Source organism: Chaetomium globosum, genomic scaffold, assembly GCF_000143365.1.
Source record: "Chaetomium globosum CBS 148.51 scaffold_4 genomic scaffold, whole genome shotgun sequence".
In the NCBI taxonomy this organism is placed as follows: Eukaryota; Fungi; Ascomycota; class Sordariomycetes; order Sordariales; family Chaetomiaceae; genus Chaetomium; species Chaetomium globosum.
Genome location: NT_165979.1, coordinates 562421 through 578169, shown reverse-complemented (window position 1 = coordinate 578169; position 15749 = coordinate 562421). Strand labels below are relative to the sequence as shown.

The window sequence follows — 15749 nt, the reverse complement described above, 5'->3', positions numbered from 1 at the left end:
CAAACTTGCAGCATGGCCTCTACCAGCAATGACCAAGCCCAGCAGGTTCCCTCCTTCATAACGGGCCACCACCTCCTCGAATCGAGCGGAAGCGTTTACAACAAGTCAGAAAGAAACCCCAGCATCCCAATCCCGCCTTCCGAGGGCCCCAACCCATCCCAGCCCACGCCCGGCAACGCCCCTCCCCCCGCCATGCCGAAGCCAATCCCCACCGGTCCTTCCCAGCCAGGCGGCGGCAGCGGGCCCGTACAGTACCGGTTCCTCACGCCAACGGAATGGGCGCGCGTAGCCCACGGCATCGGGGCGATCCGCGAGGGCGAGGAGCACCAGGTGGTGCACCCGACGTGCTGGTACTGGCCGCCCAAGGGCCTGCCGGAGGGGCTGTACCGGGACGTGGTGGGCCAGCGGGCCAAGTACTCGCTGGGGTTCCAGCTGCTCAGCGTGGTGCACTGGGTGCTGCTGGTGCTGCAGGTCATGGTGGGCGCCGCCCTGACGGCGCTGGGCTCCCTCCCCATGCGCCAGGCCACCCCCATCACCGCGCTCGCCGCGCTCAGCACCGTGAGCGCGGGCTTGATTGGTCTGATGCATAACAGCGGTTTGCCGGACCGGTACCGTATGGATCGCGCGCAGTTTGTTCAGGTGGAGGATTTTATGCGGGTATGTGTGTGTGGCGGGGTGGCAGCTCTTCCTTCTTTAGAACTTGGTATCTGATTACTAACGTGTGGCGTAGGAGGTCTTGGACACGGGTATCGTCGAGGCCCAGCAGAAAGTGGAGGACATCCTCAACGAGTGTTTCACGCGCTTCGCTAACGCCAGAGCCACCGTGATCTCCAACAAGCCCGAGGTATACGCCAGCCCGCCGCCGCCCGCTGGCAAGGCCAATGCCAGCCTCCCCTCGGACCCGCCAACATCCCCTCGCTCGACTTGAACGCCGATAGCGAAATAAAAAGACGACAGATGGACGACAGATTATTCCCCCTTTTCGATCGACAGAGGACAGAGGTCGCACGGCCGGCGCCTGGCCGAGAGTTACTTATCATACGCGCGATAATAGTTAGTTTGTTATGTGCTGATATGGCCGCTCTCATGGATGAGCACGATAGACATAATCAATGTTTAGAGGTGGATGCCGCGTGGGGGAAGAAGCATCTGATGAGAAGAGTCGAACTTTACTTCAGGACCGACAGAGTATAATGAGCTTGTTATTCACACCTTGGCTGTTACTTAGATGCTATGGCTAGGCGAGTTAATCGATGATACACATAACTCAAACCGCGCAGATAAACGTTTCATCTCTTGAGGCGTAAACTAAAGCCTCCGTTGGGAGATCTTTAGTAAGTAGTTGGTCAATATTGTCCTCAATATCGTGAGCTGAAGCAACTACTCACGCCATCGAACGTGGCTTCTGTGCCCCAGTAACTAGCCCCCTATGACTCAAATCAGCGGCTTGCCACCCCTTTTCCCTCTGATTTTGGATATCCGCCTCCCATACAGTTCCAACCATCACACGCTGCTCCATCTACTATGACTATTATTCTACCTCCGTACATGACATAACTACATCAACTACTGCATCGTAGTTCCCGGTTCCATGTGGCCGAGGCATTGATCCGTCTCATTCCATCTCGTCTAATGCATGCTTCCTCCATGCTCCCTCACTCCCCTCTCCGCACCACACCTCACTCCCCAATCCTCCGACCCCGGTTCTCCCACCGCTGTGACCTGCTCCCAGGTATTTTGCGTGTATGGGGCAACCCAACTTCACACCCACCCCGCCTCGCCTCAATTTAACACCAATGTATACCCGCGACGCTTTACCCATAGCTCGGACTCCTAGCCCGCAAAGTGAAAGCGCGCGGCCTCGAGCTCGCCCAGCCCATCGCGGGGCGCGACATAGCGCCGGCGGTACGTGTTAGTAAAGTCTTGCAGTATCACGCGGATTTGCCGGACATTGGACGGCTGGCCGCTCTGCAGCCTCTCCTTGATCTTGGCGAGCAGACGGTCGGCCTCTGCAGAGGTAACGGTGCCTTGCGGCAGCATCCGTATTGTGCGGTCAACCCACTGACCCGTTTCGTTGGGGAGTAGCTCGAACATGCCGAGAAGCACGCCACTGCCGTCGGCGAAGCAGTCGCGTGGAAACGTGATCATCATGCCGGTGAGCGTCTGCTTGACGAGAGCCTCGCCTTGCGTAAGGAGGAGCTGCTTGACGAGCTGGCGCAGCTGCTGGCCGGCTGGGCCGAGGTCACTGCCGGACGCCGCGGGATTCGTGCCGCCGTAGGTGAGGAGGTCTCTGATGTAGTGGAGGGCTGCCGAGACGGGTTCGTGCTTCTCTAGGGCTAGGGAAGAGATGGCAGCCTGGAAGATGGGGGTGAATAAGGGTGAAGGGATCAGTTTAGCGGGATAGTAGAGGAGGGCGTCGATAAGAAGGCGGTAGAAGTCCTCGATGACGTCGGGGAGATCGGCCGCCGGCAGGGCGCTCATGATGCGGAGAACGCTAGTTGCCTGCGCTTCAAAGAACATGTAAATGTCCTCGGTGATGCCATCTTCCACGTGCTCCCTGTCTTCGGAGAACTCGCGCAGGATAGCGCTCGTGGCCCAGAGGAAGCAGCCCTGCTTGGACTGGGCAAACCCTGCCGCCAGCTTGTTGGCAAGGAAAGGTAATAGCGGTTTGATAGCCGTCCGATACGAGATGACCATGAATCGCCAGGAGCGGCAGACCCGCTCACAAATGGGGACAAAGTCGCTGAAATTGTCGAGAAATGGTCGATAGAATGGGGAAGGACCTCCTGTCCAGTACTTGAACCGCCGGGTTCTCCTCGTTGCTGGGAATGTAGGGCACAACATGCTGGGACAAAGAAGGTGAGGAGGTTCACATGATCTGGAAAAATTGAATTAGTAAGTTTCCAAGGCAATTCTTTGGGTTGGCATGAACCTACCTGGCAAGGTCAAAGCTTCGACTTTATTTTCGGTTGCCGAGTTGGCCTTGGTCATCAACCGCTGCACCAGAGGGTCGCAGTAGAGTTTGAGGAGCTTGTACAAGTCCTCGGTTTTCTGGACACTGAGCACATAAGCGACTCCTTCTGTGATCTCCTTCTTGCTCGAAACCGGCAGCTTGTCGAGGATTTGGTCGTAGAATGATTGCAGCTGGATAACTTGGGGGCTGAGAAGCTGCTTGCAGTCAACACAGAAGTACATGAAAGCCTGAGCTGCAGCGCGGAGGATCTCCTGCGACTCGGTCTGGAAGCTCGCGACAATGTACGAGAACTGGGACTCGAGGAACTCGGGATGTGCCGCAGTCCATTCGGTGTAACGGCCAAAAACCATGATGGCGGCGAACCGCAGCTTCTCGTTGCTGATGGGGATCTGGACCAGAAGTGGGAAGATCTGGGGCAAAACGCTGCTGTCGGTTGATTCAACCATCCGGCCCATCGCCCGCATGGCAAAGAGGGGAGCCTCGAGCGATTGCCAATGGGGTACTGCCGTCTGTGTCGCCTGGCTGCCATACTTCTCCTGCCACTTTTTTTGATGGCGTCGTGTACCTTGGTGAGGCAGGCCGCAACACCCATCACTTCGCAGCTATCCTTGAGTGTGTCGCCCATGTGGTGGCGGAATTCACGGAACTTTTCCTCCTGTTCCCTGTCCCCATCGAACAAGTCTAGTTCATTCGGGTTATCGGAGTGCGGATACTCGAGCTGCTTGAGCATGATGTCGACAAGTTGCGCGTAAACGTCGAGGAGTTGCACTCGGGCTTCCATGTAGTGATCCAACGTTAGGTACTGCTTCAACTCGTACCAGAACGAGAAGGTGTATTCTATAACATCCCGCTCTTTGTCCCGGGCGCAGCATTCGAGCAAGGATTCGACTAGGGGCCGGAAGGCCTGAGGCTGGCGAGCGATGATCAATACCCACGATTCGCCGGCATCCGCAAACACCTTGGTGATTGCCTTGAAACCCTCGGAGTCCTCATCGTCCGCCAGGGCCTGGATGCGGGGTCGCAGCTGAAGCACCTTGGGGAGCAGAGCCTGGATTGTTTCCAAGTTGTCGTCGACATCCTTGGTCTCCCTGCAGATGATGCCCAGGCAGTCGGCCGCGGCCAATAGGGATTTGTCGTCCGTCACCCCGTGCAGGACGGCGTTCATCAGGGGCGAGTTGACGATCACGCTGACAGGCACCTCCCGAAGCCACGAGCTGATGCAGTCGAACAGCTGGGGATTTGTCGCCGCGGCGGCTAGAGATACGTTAGTTTCGACCATACAACCGCCCAACAATGAACTCACGGGAAGACTGCGCGTAGTTGACGAGCAACTGCACAACCTGGTCGGCATTGTCCGCCAACAGCTCTGATGTCCTCTGCTCGAGGTCTTCTTCCTATCACGACCGAGTTAGACTGTGATCCTAGGCCGATCCGCGCAAATGGGATGTCGAGGTGGTAGAGGCGAGCCGCAACATATCGTTCCACATACAGACAAGGTGATTTTTCGGCCCTCCGTGACCTCTTCGGGAAGCACGCGCAGAAAGTCGAGGATGCAGGCGTGGCTGGCTACATCGTTCCCGAGCGCCGAGACAACGGTAGGCAACACGTCCTTCCATGTCTGCATCTGGATGGCCAGAATCGCTAGGCAAACGCAGAGTTGGACTCGGACTGGTTTGGGGCCCGGCGCATACTTCTTAAGCAGCAGCAAGATCTCTCCGCGCAGCGCAAGTAGGTCGGCCTCTGAGATCTGGGTCGCAAGGTCGTATGTGATCTGACAAAGGTCAGCTCGTGCCTGCACGGTTGGTGGGGGTTTGTAGTATCCAATGTACCTTGCCCTTCAGGGTCGTCGACGGCGAAGAGTTGCGCTTCCGCATCGGTCGAGTTCTTGAGAATGGATATCGTCGTAGTCCAAGCATCATTCTATGCGGCCGTCAATAATTTTCCCCGAAGCCCAGTCGCGAGTGATGGACTGACCGATTTCTGGAACCTTCCTAAGTAGTCGACTGGCGACCTTCTTCTTCTCATTCTCTCCGCTCCGCATGGTTAGCATCGCTGCCAACACGGTTTGAACCTCAAAGCCCTCTTGGGGCGTAGTGGACGCCATGGCGGTGGATGTGATATGTCGGAAAAATAATAAGGTGTTGGTTGTAAATACCGCCAAGCTATGGCAGCTAAGGTCGGTAGGTGGGCGCAGGCAAAATGCGTTTGCCGCACGACTGAAGTGCCCCTCCCTCCTGCTTATCTCCTCCACTGACTGTCGGAAAGACGAAACTCGGGAAAGCGTACGGGGAAGGAGGTGCTGGCGTGTCGCGGGGTCTCTGTCGTCTACTAATGACTGGTCGCAGTCGGGAGACGGGCGTGGGCTTGAAAGGAAGGTGGGATGACCTGGCGCAGTCGAGATTTCTGGTGATGGTTGGGAAGTCCCCTCCAACTCAAAGGAAAACGGGACGTCAGGCTTGCCTAAACATTGCAGCGGTGCCCCACTCGACCAGACGGAGCTGGCTAAGGCAAGAAGTGAATTCCATGAAAAAGGAGGGGCAGGTGCACGGACCATGTAGCTAGCGTTACTCTCGGGCACCGTTTCGCAACCGCAGAACAGTGGAAGCTCCGCCAGATTTCTGATTCCACGACACGCCAGTCGCGACCAGCATTGAGCAACGTACGCACCCAACACTCCAACCCCTTTCGCCCCCCCAACATCATCAACCGCACACAATGACTGGAAGAGGTGGAGGCGGCGGTCGCCGTGTTCTGCTGCCCCCAATCAACTTTCTCTTCCGCTTGCTGCAGCAACGCACGACGGTCCAGATCTGGTTGTACGAGCAGCTGTCGATCCGCATCATTGGCACCATCCGTGTAAGTGGTCCGGCCGACATTGGGGCTTGCAGTTTCTGACGGGCTATTTAGGGATTTGATGAGTTCATGAATCTGGTCGTAAGTGCCATTGCCGAAGCCGAGATGGACGATTAGCCAGTCTGACACGGTTCTTTAGATCGACGACGCGGTCGAGGTCAAGCAGATTTCTAAGACGAATGACACCGAGTCCAGGAGGCAATTGGGAGTATGTTTTTACCGGGCGGGCGATGGGCGACAATGGCTAACTGGGAGTAGCAAATCCTTTTGAAGGGCGACAACGTTTCCCTCATCCAGAGCGTGTCCGGGTGAGGCGGTGGCGGGACGCTGCTTTCGCGTGGCGGAAGCGTGACATGAATCGATTTCCACAGAACGTCAATCAAACACGGCCAACACTACGAAACGGGATACCAGGGGAAAGCGGGACAGGCGCACGACAAAATCGGTGTGGGATTGATTAGTCTGTTACATTTGCCGGAGCAAGCGTGCCTTTAATCTCACCACTTCCGAGCACGAGGCCGTCAAGAGGTTGATCTAGGGGACCAACAGGTACTGCCCCCTCGGATGGAGATAGGAACTGCTCAGACAGGGCTAAGCCAAGAAGCAATACAGGGGACTCTTGCTGCCCAAGCGAACCCGCCTTTAGCCCGTGCCGGAAAAGAAAGTAATCATAAAAGCCCCTGCCGTGCCCAAGCCGCCTGATGGCGCCGTTGTCGGGGTGGGTGTCGAAAGCGACGCCCGGCATGAGGACGAGATCTAGCAGGGTGTTGTCCGAGTGCGGGGCATCGGGCCCGCCGAATACCCGTTGTCTTTCTGCGACAGTGTCCGGGTCGATGCTCGGAATGCCCCATTTGTCCGGTTGTAGGGACTCGTAGTCGGCCAGGTCGCGCAGTCGGACCATGTCCATCACCCGCGGCGGCAGGCCCGGGCCCGGGACCGGGTTCTTGTGGAGGTAGGGGATAAAAACCTCCTTACCCGCCGTGAGCGCGTCCCGAACGATGATATCTGTCTGGATCTCGCCGGTGGGCATGGAAAGAAACACGCTGATTCGCTTAGCCTTGGCATAAGCGCTGAGAGTTTTGAGCCTGCTGTAGACCGTCGAGCCTGCGATGCTTAGCCCCGGATCAAGGTGTGCCTGCGGGGATCCGTACTCTGCGACACGATGGACTCCTGGGGTACGGTTTTGAGTTTTTGTTTCATGACAGCTCTGAGGTGTCGTTTGGCCACGTTGAGAGCCGCCATGGTGTCCTCTTCCCCAGAGACATCAGACATGGGTGCTGAGGCGACGTGTGTCTGTTGCAGGCCGATTTTGAGGTATGGCGATGTGGGTTGAGTGAGTGACTTGTTTGCTGGGTTGGATGGGGACCTTGCATGGAGTTACGGCAAGTGGATGCGCCGAGAGAAATGCTACGCTTTGTCCCGTTCGAGGAATGTCGTGTGTGCGGGTGTCCCACAAGTACACACCACATGTCGTCAGGCTGCATCTTCCCGGCAAGCATCAGCATTGGGGGATTTTATCTTGCATGTTTTATCTTATCCGTACTTCGTATAATAACTAGTTATACCCATCCTGCGAGAACTTCCCACCATTCCATCTCCATCCTCCCTAACTAATCTCTGAACTGAGACACGGTTTCGGCCCTGCTTTGCAGTCCTTCAATGCCAAGCGCGCCACTTCTGGGGCGACGTGGAATTCTGCGTGGGGTCCGGTTTGGCTTGCTTGCTTCTTGCTGAGGATCGGTGACTTTCCATTTCCTATCTACCTATCTTAATCCAGCTCCAACTTTCATCGATTTCTCGAGCTGAAAGTGCTGCGATGTTCAATTAAGCTAGGGTACCCTTTACTGTCTATTCCTAGGAAAGACCCGATCGAGACCCAACCAATGCAATTCCCATCTCTCTTGTCTAGGTTGATAGTTGCTACCCCAGATGCTCCTCCGCTGAGCACCTTCCTGGAACTTCCCCAAGACTTCGTGTTACCCCCCCACGCGCTAGCTTCGGGCTTTCTTTCCCGCACCGTCCCGAGATATCCGGGAAAAGCAAGCCACTCATGACTTTCCGCGGTGGGAGAAACACTCCATCGGACAAACAGCTCGAATCAGACCAGCCAATTCCACTACAATCCTTGGTTTCGGGACCCGCACTCGGAAAGGGCCCCACGCCGCAGCTTGCCCCGGACTTTTCTGCCCCTCCTTCACCCCACACGACCGACGACAGCACGACGGCGTCGCTCCCTCCACACCCCGAGCCCAAACTAAGACGACGTACCGACGAACCCCATGGCCGCGGACTCGAGTCGACTGTGCCAGAGGCTGACCAGACCGAGACCGACAGCCCCAGCGACCCGGCACCCGAACCCATGGCCAAGGATCTCCCGCCGTTGTACTCGGCCGCCGGCCATAGCAGTCCCTCGTACGGCTCCATAACGTCGCGGCCCTCAGACGAAAGTCCCGATGAGGGGACCACCACCCCGTTGGTGCGGTCTCGAAAGCCATCAGATGCGAGCCGAAACTCATTGGGGGGGTTCGGGGTGCGACGGCGCCGTGATGGTTCCCAGCCCAGGTCACCGACCTCGAGGAGGGCGCCCAGGCAGTCGGAGGAGCTCGGGGGATCCACTACTATTGGGGGCCTCGAGGGCCGATTCGGCACCACGGAGACGCCACTGTTGAACGACCCGGCTAAGCAGCTAGAAGGCGAAGAGGAGGAAGACGATGAACGGTCCTTCGTGTCCGACTCGGGCGCCGACGACGACGAAGATCCGCCAGATAATTCACCCTACGCGCAGGTCCGGGCCTCCGTCTCCTCCACCGACAACACGAGCCTGTCGATAAACACGCCCCGGATGTGGGCTCTATCTATCCTTTTCTCCGTTCTTGGTTCCTCGACGAATTTGTTTTTCGCTTTAAGATATCCCAGTGTCGCAATTACGCCAGTTATAGCATTGTTAATGGTACAGCCTCTTGGTCTCTTGTGGGACTATTTCTTGAAACGATCCGACGATCCTCCGGAAGAATATGTCGATGGGTTCCGGAGCAGCAACCCGCCGGTAGCCAGCTCTGACCCTCGCTCACGATTCGTCCCCATTGAGGGCAGGGGCAGGCTTGATCGGATCCGGTTATGGCTTGCACAGGGCCGGTGGAATGAGAAAGAGCACAGTTGCGTTTATGTCAGCAGCAATGTGTCGTTTGGTTTTGCCTTTGCGACCGACGTCATCGTCGAGCAAACACAGTTCTACAAGCAGGAGGCTAGTGTCGTATACCAGCTCCTGCTGACAATATCTACCCAGATACTGGGATACACCTTTGCCGGCCTGACGCGGCGCTTTTTGGTCCGCCCGAGCGGCATGATATGGCCGGGAACCCTCATGTCGGCAGCCATGTTCACCACCCTCCACAAGGAGGAGAACAAGGAGGCCAACGGCTGGAAGATCAGCAGGTGGAAGTTCTTCTACGCCGTCTGGCTGGGCGCGTTTCTTTTTTACTTTTTGCCGGGGCTGCTGATGCCGGCGCTGAGTTACTTCAACGTGATCACCTGGTTTGCTCCTGACAATGTCGTCCTCGCCAATCTGTTCGGCGTCGTCTCGGGATTGGGGCTGTTCCCGTTGACCTTTGACTGGGCGCAGGTCGCCTACATCGGTTCGCCGCTGCTCACCCCGTTCTGGGCAGCCATGAATGTGGTTGGCGGCCTCGTGGTGGTGATGTGGATTGTCGCGCCTATTGCGTACTACAGCAACTGGCTGTACTCGTCGTATATGCCGATCCTGTCGGCGGCCGTGTTTGACAACACCGGGAAGGTGTACGATGTGAGCAAGGTGTTGACAAAGGACTTCATGTTCGACCGAGAGGCCTACGCCAAGTACAGCCGCGTGTTCCTGCCCATCACGTATGTGCTGAGCTATGGCGTGCAGTTCGCGGGATTGGCGGCACTTTTGACGCACACCGCCTGTTGGCATGGGAAGGACATATGGACGCAGTGGAAGCGGTCGCTGGAGGAAACCTCTGGGGAACAGAAGGGTACATATCGACCGGTGTCTGAGCCGAGTGAGAGATTGACTGCATCGTCTAATGGCCGAGACCGGAGAGCAAACAGGTCCTCGATGAGCATCGACAACATAATGAGTCGCGAGGATGTCCACAATCGCTTGATGAGGAGGTACAAGGATGCCCCGATGATGTGGTATCTTATGACCTTCGTCTCGATGACGGCGATTGGCATCTTCGTCGTCGAGTAGTGAGTTTTCCCATTGATGCGAGAGTGTGCGGTTTGACCGGTTGCTAACAGCCCAGCTACCCGATTCACCTCCCCTGGTACGGCCTCCTCCTCGCGCTCGCCATCTGCACCATCCTCTTCATCCCCATCGGCATTATCATGGCCGTTACCAACCAACACTCCTCCATCTACTTAATCTGCCAGCTCATCGCCGGTATCCTCTTCCCCGGCCGCCCCGTCGCCAACATGGTCTTTGTCACCTACGGCTACATCTCCTCCGCGCAGGGCATCAAGTTCGCCGCCGACCTCAAACTCGGCCACTACATGAAGATCCCCCCGCGCATCCTCTTCATCGTCCAGATCGTCGCCACCGTCATCTCCTCCATCACCCAAATCGCCGTCCTCAACTGGATGTTCGTCCACGTCCCAGGCCTCTGCACCCCGCAAGCCATCAACGGCTTCACCTGCCCCATCGCCCGCGTGCACTTCAACGGCTCCATCCTCTGGGGCGTCGTCGGCCCCGCCGAGTTCTTCGGCCCCTCCGCCACTTACCGCCCCTTGATCTGGGCCTTTGCCGTCGGCGCCATCCTGCCCCTCCCGCTCTGGCTCTACGCCCGCCGCCGCCCGCGCTCCCTCGTCCGCAAGATCAACCTGCCCGTCCTCTTCGGCTCCCTCGGCTGGATTCCCCCGGCCACGGGCCTCAACTTCTCCGTCTGGGCCCTTGTTTGCTACATCTTCAATTACCTCGTCAAGCGCCGCGCCCCGGCCTGGTGGGCCAAGTATACCATGACCATGAGCGCCGCGCTGGACTCGGGCCTGGCGTTTGGGATTGTCGTCGTGTTCTTTGGGTTTGTGTATCCCGGCGTCGTGCGCGGGTTCAGCTGGTGGGGGACCGAGGTGTATAAGAGGGGGTGTGACTGGCGGGCGTGTGCGTGGCGGACTGTGCCGGAGGGGGGGAGGTTTGGGCCGGAGGTTTGGTAGAGTAAGAGTGTTTTGGGTTTTTCTTTCTTTTGGGGGGTTCTAACTAACTAGTGGGGGGGTTATGTTATTGAGATGTGTACGTGACGAGCGGGGAGGGTTGGCAGTCAATTGGGTGTTTGAATGGAAGGGAAAAAAGGGGGTGGCGCTGGCTTTAATGACTGGTAATGCTGCTGCTGGACTGAGTTTGGGTGCACTGCATTGCATTGTATGGCGTTGAGGATGGGTAAAAACCAGTTTATTCGGTAGTCGAGGCATAGCAGAGTATCTAGGTATTTGGATTGTGGGGTCATTTGGCTGAAGAGGAAACGATGTTACTGTTAGTGAAACTGAAGCAAGGTGTTGAACCGTGTTTGCGAGACTGGGGTGTTGTGTCGGACTCGACGTTTCCCTGTTTACTCAGGTACTCCTTTTCGACCCTGTTCTCCTTTTCCGCGTACAGGGGAATGGGGTGGGACTTTCCACTTGTGAGGAATACGCGGAAAGCTAGTCTGAGACGAACGGGCCACCATTAGTTAACCGAAGTGAATATCAATTTATCATTTTAGTCCCCAGACAGTCCACGAGTGCGAGATGCGAGATGGCACTCGGAGGAGTGGTGACAGCAAGTAAATGTCAGAATTGTCCGCTTATGCACAGTTTATGATACCTTAAACCCTACCCCCAGAATTGATACAACAAAAAGAATCAGCCATGGCGCCCCGCCGCAATGAGTGTAGTGTGAGAGATGTCATCACATCACATCACATCCTCCCCCGTCACCTCCCCGCGCCCTCTCTCCCCACCACCGATTTCAGCACTTCGAGATGCTCCTCGGTAATCCGTATCGCTTCCTTCAGCTCTCGCTCATCCATCCTCTCCTCCCTCAGCTTCTCCTCCACCGTCCTGGGATCGACGGTCCGCTTCCTCAGCGGCGGGTCGGCGCCCAGCCTCTCCAAACCGGCCCGCTCCTCGATCCACTCCCACAGATCGCTCTCCTCCTTCCTCCACATTTCCTCGTATGCCGCCAGCCGTTGTGGCGCGTTGGCGTACGCCGGATCGTGGGAATACCGTGGCGCGCCCTGGCGGGTGCCGAACCCGAACCAGGACGCAACCAGTAACCCCACGAGTAAGCCGTAGACAACATTGCCGGTGAGAATGGGCCGGATGGTGTCAACGACAGGGCTAAGAATAGGTCGTGCGGGTTCGAAGAGCCCCCAGCTCTGCTTGGTCAAGGCCTTGGCGGCGCCCTCGGCATCGCTGGCAGGGTTCGAGGTGAGGGCAGATTTGCCCTTGCGGCCGCGTTTCTTGCCGCGGGTGGCCGCACCGTTCAGTGTGCTGGACCGTGCTCGGGACGAGACGGCGGCCTTGAGACCAGCGAAGAGGTCTTTGCAGAATTGCGATTGGCCGTCGTTTGCACCGCGCTCAATGGCACCTAAAGAGTCGGTTAATTTTGTAACGGACAATGTGGACTGGAAAGGGATAACGTACCCTTCAGCCAGCTCTTGCCGGACCATTCTATGACGTTGTTGATCTGGATGCGGGTGCCATTGTTTTCCGCCCATGTAAGACAATACTTGGTTTTGACGACAAAGATATTGCCACTGGGAACGTCGGGGTTTTGTGTACTGACGAGAACGTTGACCGCCTTCTCGAGGTCAATGTGCTCGAGCTGCTCCGTGACGACGCACTTTGTCTGCTTCGGCCCTATCGAAGCATTCAACGGCTTGATGTACGTGTAATTGCGCGTCCTGATCTCGTCTGTCAGGCCACGCTTGTCCTCCATCTGAAGGTCAGTGCACTTTTGGTCCGTGGTGAGCCACCGGCCCATCCACGTTGCCGAGGCGGGACCGAACAACATGGTGTACACTTTGCCGAGCGGAGCGGGGATAACATCGTCACCCAGCACCTTCTCGTAATGCGTCGGCCCATCTCCGCAGTCGGTGGGTGCGTGTGTCGCGGGCCCAGGGAAGTCAGTACCGCCCGCTGGGGCACCGTCCTCTTGCTTCTCGGCAGGTGCCGCACCGCCGGAGACCTTACGTGGCACAGCCTTTTCGGTGAAGTCAGAAACAGGTCCGTCAGACACAGGCCCGCCCGCCTGGCTGTCCTCTTCATCCTCGTCCTCGTCGTAGACGTCATCTCCATCCTCACTCTCCTCCTCGGACCCTGAAATGCTCTGTGTACCCGTCACAGATACCGCCTCCGCGTCGAGCTTTTCTGTCCGATCGCCACCCGGCTCTTCCAGACGGACGCCATTGAGTGAGCTCTGTAGCTGGGGGTGGCCAAGCTTCCAAATTTTGATAATAAGGTCGTAAGTGGTGTCGCGGCTGGCGAACGAAGCGAAGACATGCTTCGCATGCAACGTAGAAATCTCGAGGCCGTTCTTGAACACCAGAGCCGTGCTGCGTTTCTCGACCGCGACAATTTCGTCGAAGCTCATCACGAGCGTCGTGACCCAACCGAGGATGTTGCTGCTGAAGCAGAGATGGCCCTCGGAGATATACAGGCGGCCATGTGCGAGAATCTCGCGTTGCAGGGCGCAGCTGTAGTCCTCAATTAGGTAGTCGTCGTCGGGGACACTCTTGAATAGCACGTGAAAATCGCGATTTCTCTTCTTGTTCGCAACGGCGAATCCGGTAAGCTTCGGGGCGCCGATGTTTGGGTTAACCAGCGAGGAGTTGGCGGCCGCAATGGCAGCGCCGATAGTGCTAGTGGCTGCGGTCCCATGGGTGGCAATGCTACTACCGCGGTTCCTACGATGGCCAATAGCGCTGCGTATGCTACCGCTGCGATGAATGCCCGTCTTGTCCTCATAAACGCTGCCGGCTGGGGTCGTCCGCTCGCCTCCCGCTGATTCCTGGACGGACCGCGGCCGGGAGGCATTCGGGTCTTCTGGGAGGTCAATGCCGGCGATATGCGGTTCTGCTGGGGCGGATTCGGATCTCGATCGGGTTTCGGAGTCGGAGAAGCGCGCAATGATAGGGCTCGGAGCTGCGCTCGGGGCCTCGGCAATGCCCAACTGGCTGAGACTGAGGTCGCCCATGCCAAGTGTTTTAACGGCTGGTTCCTTGGGCTCTGTAGACGGTCGTTGCGAAGCCACGGATTCCACCTCGACGGCGTCCAGCTCCCTATCGGCCTGCTGCTCTTTTACCGGTGTCCCTTTACTTTTGGGGGGCCCCTGGGCAAGGGCGGGTATTGTGGTGGTGAGGGAGTTGGCGGTGTTCTGGACCGCCGAGAACATAGAAGAGAAAAAGGTGGCAGCAGGGTTGCCAGGCGACGCCGGGCCGTTCTCGGGCGTTGGCGTCAGTGGTGGGGCGGCCACGTTAGAGAGCTTGCTTGGGCCAGCATTGGAGCCTGCCCTCCGTCTCTGGGTGATCATGCTCTGCGCCAGAACCGCATCGGCGGGGCGACGAGGACCGGTAGCCGAGGCAAGACCTGGTTGGGTATCGGTCGGTGTCGGCGGCGTGTTCACAATGACGGGCGCAGCTGGTTCTCCAGGTGGGGTCCGAGGTGGTACCTTCAACGGCTCGAGCTGTTGGCCCCGCGAAAAACGTCGGCTGCGGTCGACGGAGGTCTTAGGCTCGGTTTGATGACGGTCGAGTACTGGTGTGTCTTCCGACTTTTCCTCAGAAGCTAAGCTCTTTTCGTCGCTCGAGGTCTTCTTCGGCCTAAAGACGTCTCTTAATCGGCTAGAGGATCGTTTTGGACGGAGTTCGGGAGGCCCAAGTGTGGTCCGGCTCCGGTCGAGAGATGGGGCCGACTCGAGACTGTCGGAGCTATCCTGGGGTAAAATAGGCGACCGCGTGGACTTTTGGGAGTTCGTGTCGGAAGCGAGCGGTCTTGACTCGTGCGAAACCTGTATTAAGGGCGAGGAAGCCGTCGTCAAGTGATCGATTGGTGACGAATTGGTAGAGGTGGCGGTGGGCCTGTTGGTGCTAGCGAGTGGTGGGAGTGATGTCAGTTGTTGCGACAAGGCAGGGCCAGCCCCGTAGAAGATACAAAGAAAAACGCTATGATGAGACGACGAATCCGGAAATCCGGGAATTTGGGAATTTAAATGGAACAGGAACAGTGGGAAGAATAATAAGACGGGATGAGGCTGATGCGAGGGCCAACATCCAGCGGCAGAAACGTCTGCTGGGGGAGGCGCAGGCGATGTTCATGGCCCCCGGGTGGGACCAAAGCTCTCGGAGCTGCTACTAGTGAATACGTGCATACGGCTCTCGCACACATGGGCATTTTGCGGAGGCAGTTTGTACGTGTTCTCAGTATTGTACGAGCAATACGCGTACTCCGCATCCACTGCCAAGAGCAGACGGACAGGGTTGGCGAATTGGCACATTGATGAAAAGCGAAAGAGGGAAAGAGGGAAAGAAGGGGACAGATAACTCACGATTCCCGGTCCAAGTCATCGATAGCTGGGTCCGTGTTGTTGCTCTTTAGGCTGCCGTTGAGAGAGTTGGTGTCGCTGCCAAAAGTGCTGCGACTGGCGATGCCGCTTCGCTGCGACACAACGTCATCACTGATGCTTGCCGTTTCGGCCGTCGACGAGCTCTTGTTGCGCCGCCGTTTTGCTGCGATGGACTTGGGCAGCAGCTTTCCGATCCCGTTGGACTGGCTCGTCGGGGTCTCCATTGTGGCGGCGTTGCGGCGTCCAAATGACCTCCTGCCGTTGAGTCCGAGATGCAGGCTGCCAGTGTGAGACAGCGGATGTCATACACAATAATACCTGGCTGTCATGACGCCGAGACCGGCG

General features: G+C 57.5%; 5 protein-coding genes across 5 annotated transcripts; 2 read left to right on the top strand and 3 right to left on the bottom strand.

Moving 5' to 3' along the window:
* Window positions 1-12: 12 nt before the first annotated feature.
* On the top strand, window positions 13-928 carry CHGG_03895 (uncharacterized protein; the record flags this gene model as incomplete). Its single annotated transcript, XM_001223108.1, has 2 exons — window positions 13-657; window positions 731-928. 2 exons carry the CDS (start codon window positions 13-15, stop codon window positions 926-928), a joined length of 843 nt encoding a protein of 280 aa, XP_001223109.1.
* A 905-nt stretch (window positions 929-1833) lies between these two features.
* On the bottom strand, window positions 1834-5078 carry CHGG_03894 (uncharacterized protein; the record flags this gene model as incomplete). Its single annotated transcript, XM_001223107.1, has 6 exons — window positions 1834-2822; window positions 2937-3516; window positions 3570-4228; window positions 4278-4368; window positions 4464-4714; window positions 4949-5078. The coding sequence occupies 6 exons, from the start codon at window positions 5076-5078 to the stop codon at window positions 1834-1836; spliced, it is 2700 nt and encodes an 899-aa protein (XP_001223108.1).
* A 1206-nt stretch (window positions 5079-6284) lies between these two features.
* On the bottom strand, window positions 6285-7296 carry CHGG_03893 (uncharacterized protein; the record flags this gene model as incomplete). The annotated part of the gene is made up of 2 exons (XM_001223106.1): window positions 6285-6931; window positions 7194-7296. 2 exons carry the CDS (start codon window positions 7294-7296, stop codon window positions 6285-6287), a joined length of 750 nt encoding a protein of 249 aa, XP_001223107.1.
* Window positions 7297-7877: 581 nt separating this feature from the next.
* Window positions 7878-11017, top strand: CHGG_03892 (uncharacterized protein; the record flags this gene model as incomplete). The annotated part of the gene is made up of 2 exons (XM_001223105.1): window positions 7878-10057; window positions 10114-11017. 2 exons carry the CDS (start codon window positions 7878-7880, stop codon window positions 11015-11017), a joined length of 3084 nt encoding a protein of 1027 aa, XP_001223106.1.
* Window positions 11018-11772: 755 nt separating this feature from the next.
* CHGG_03891 (uncharacterized protein) lies at window positions 11773-15628 on the bottom strand (the record flags this gene model as incomplete). The annotated part of the gene is made up of 3 exons (XM_001223104.1): window positions 11773-12428; window positions 12485-14928; window positions 15387-15628. The coding sequence occupies 3 exons, from the start codon at window positions 15626-15628 to the stop codon at window positions 11773-11775; spliced, it is 3342 nt and encodes a 1113-aa protein (XP_001223105.1).
* Between the last annotated feature and the right edge of the window lie 121 nt (window positions 15629-15749).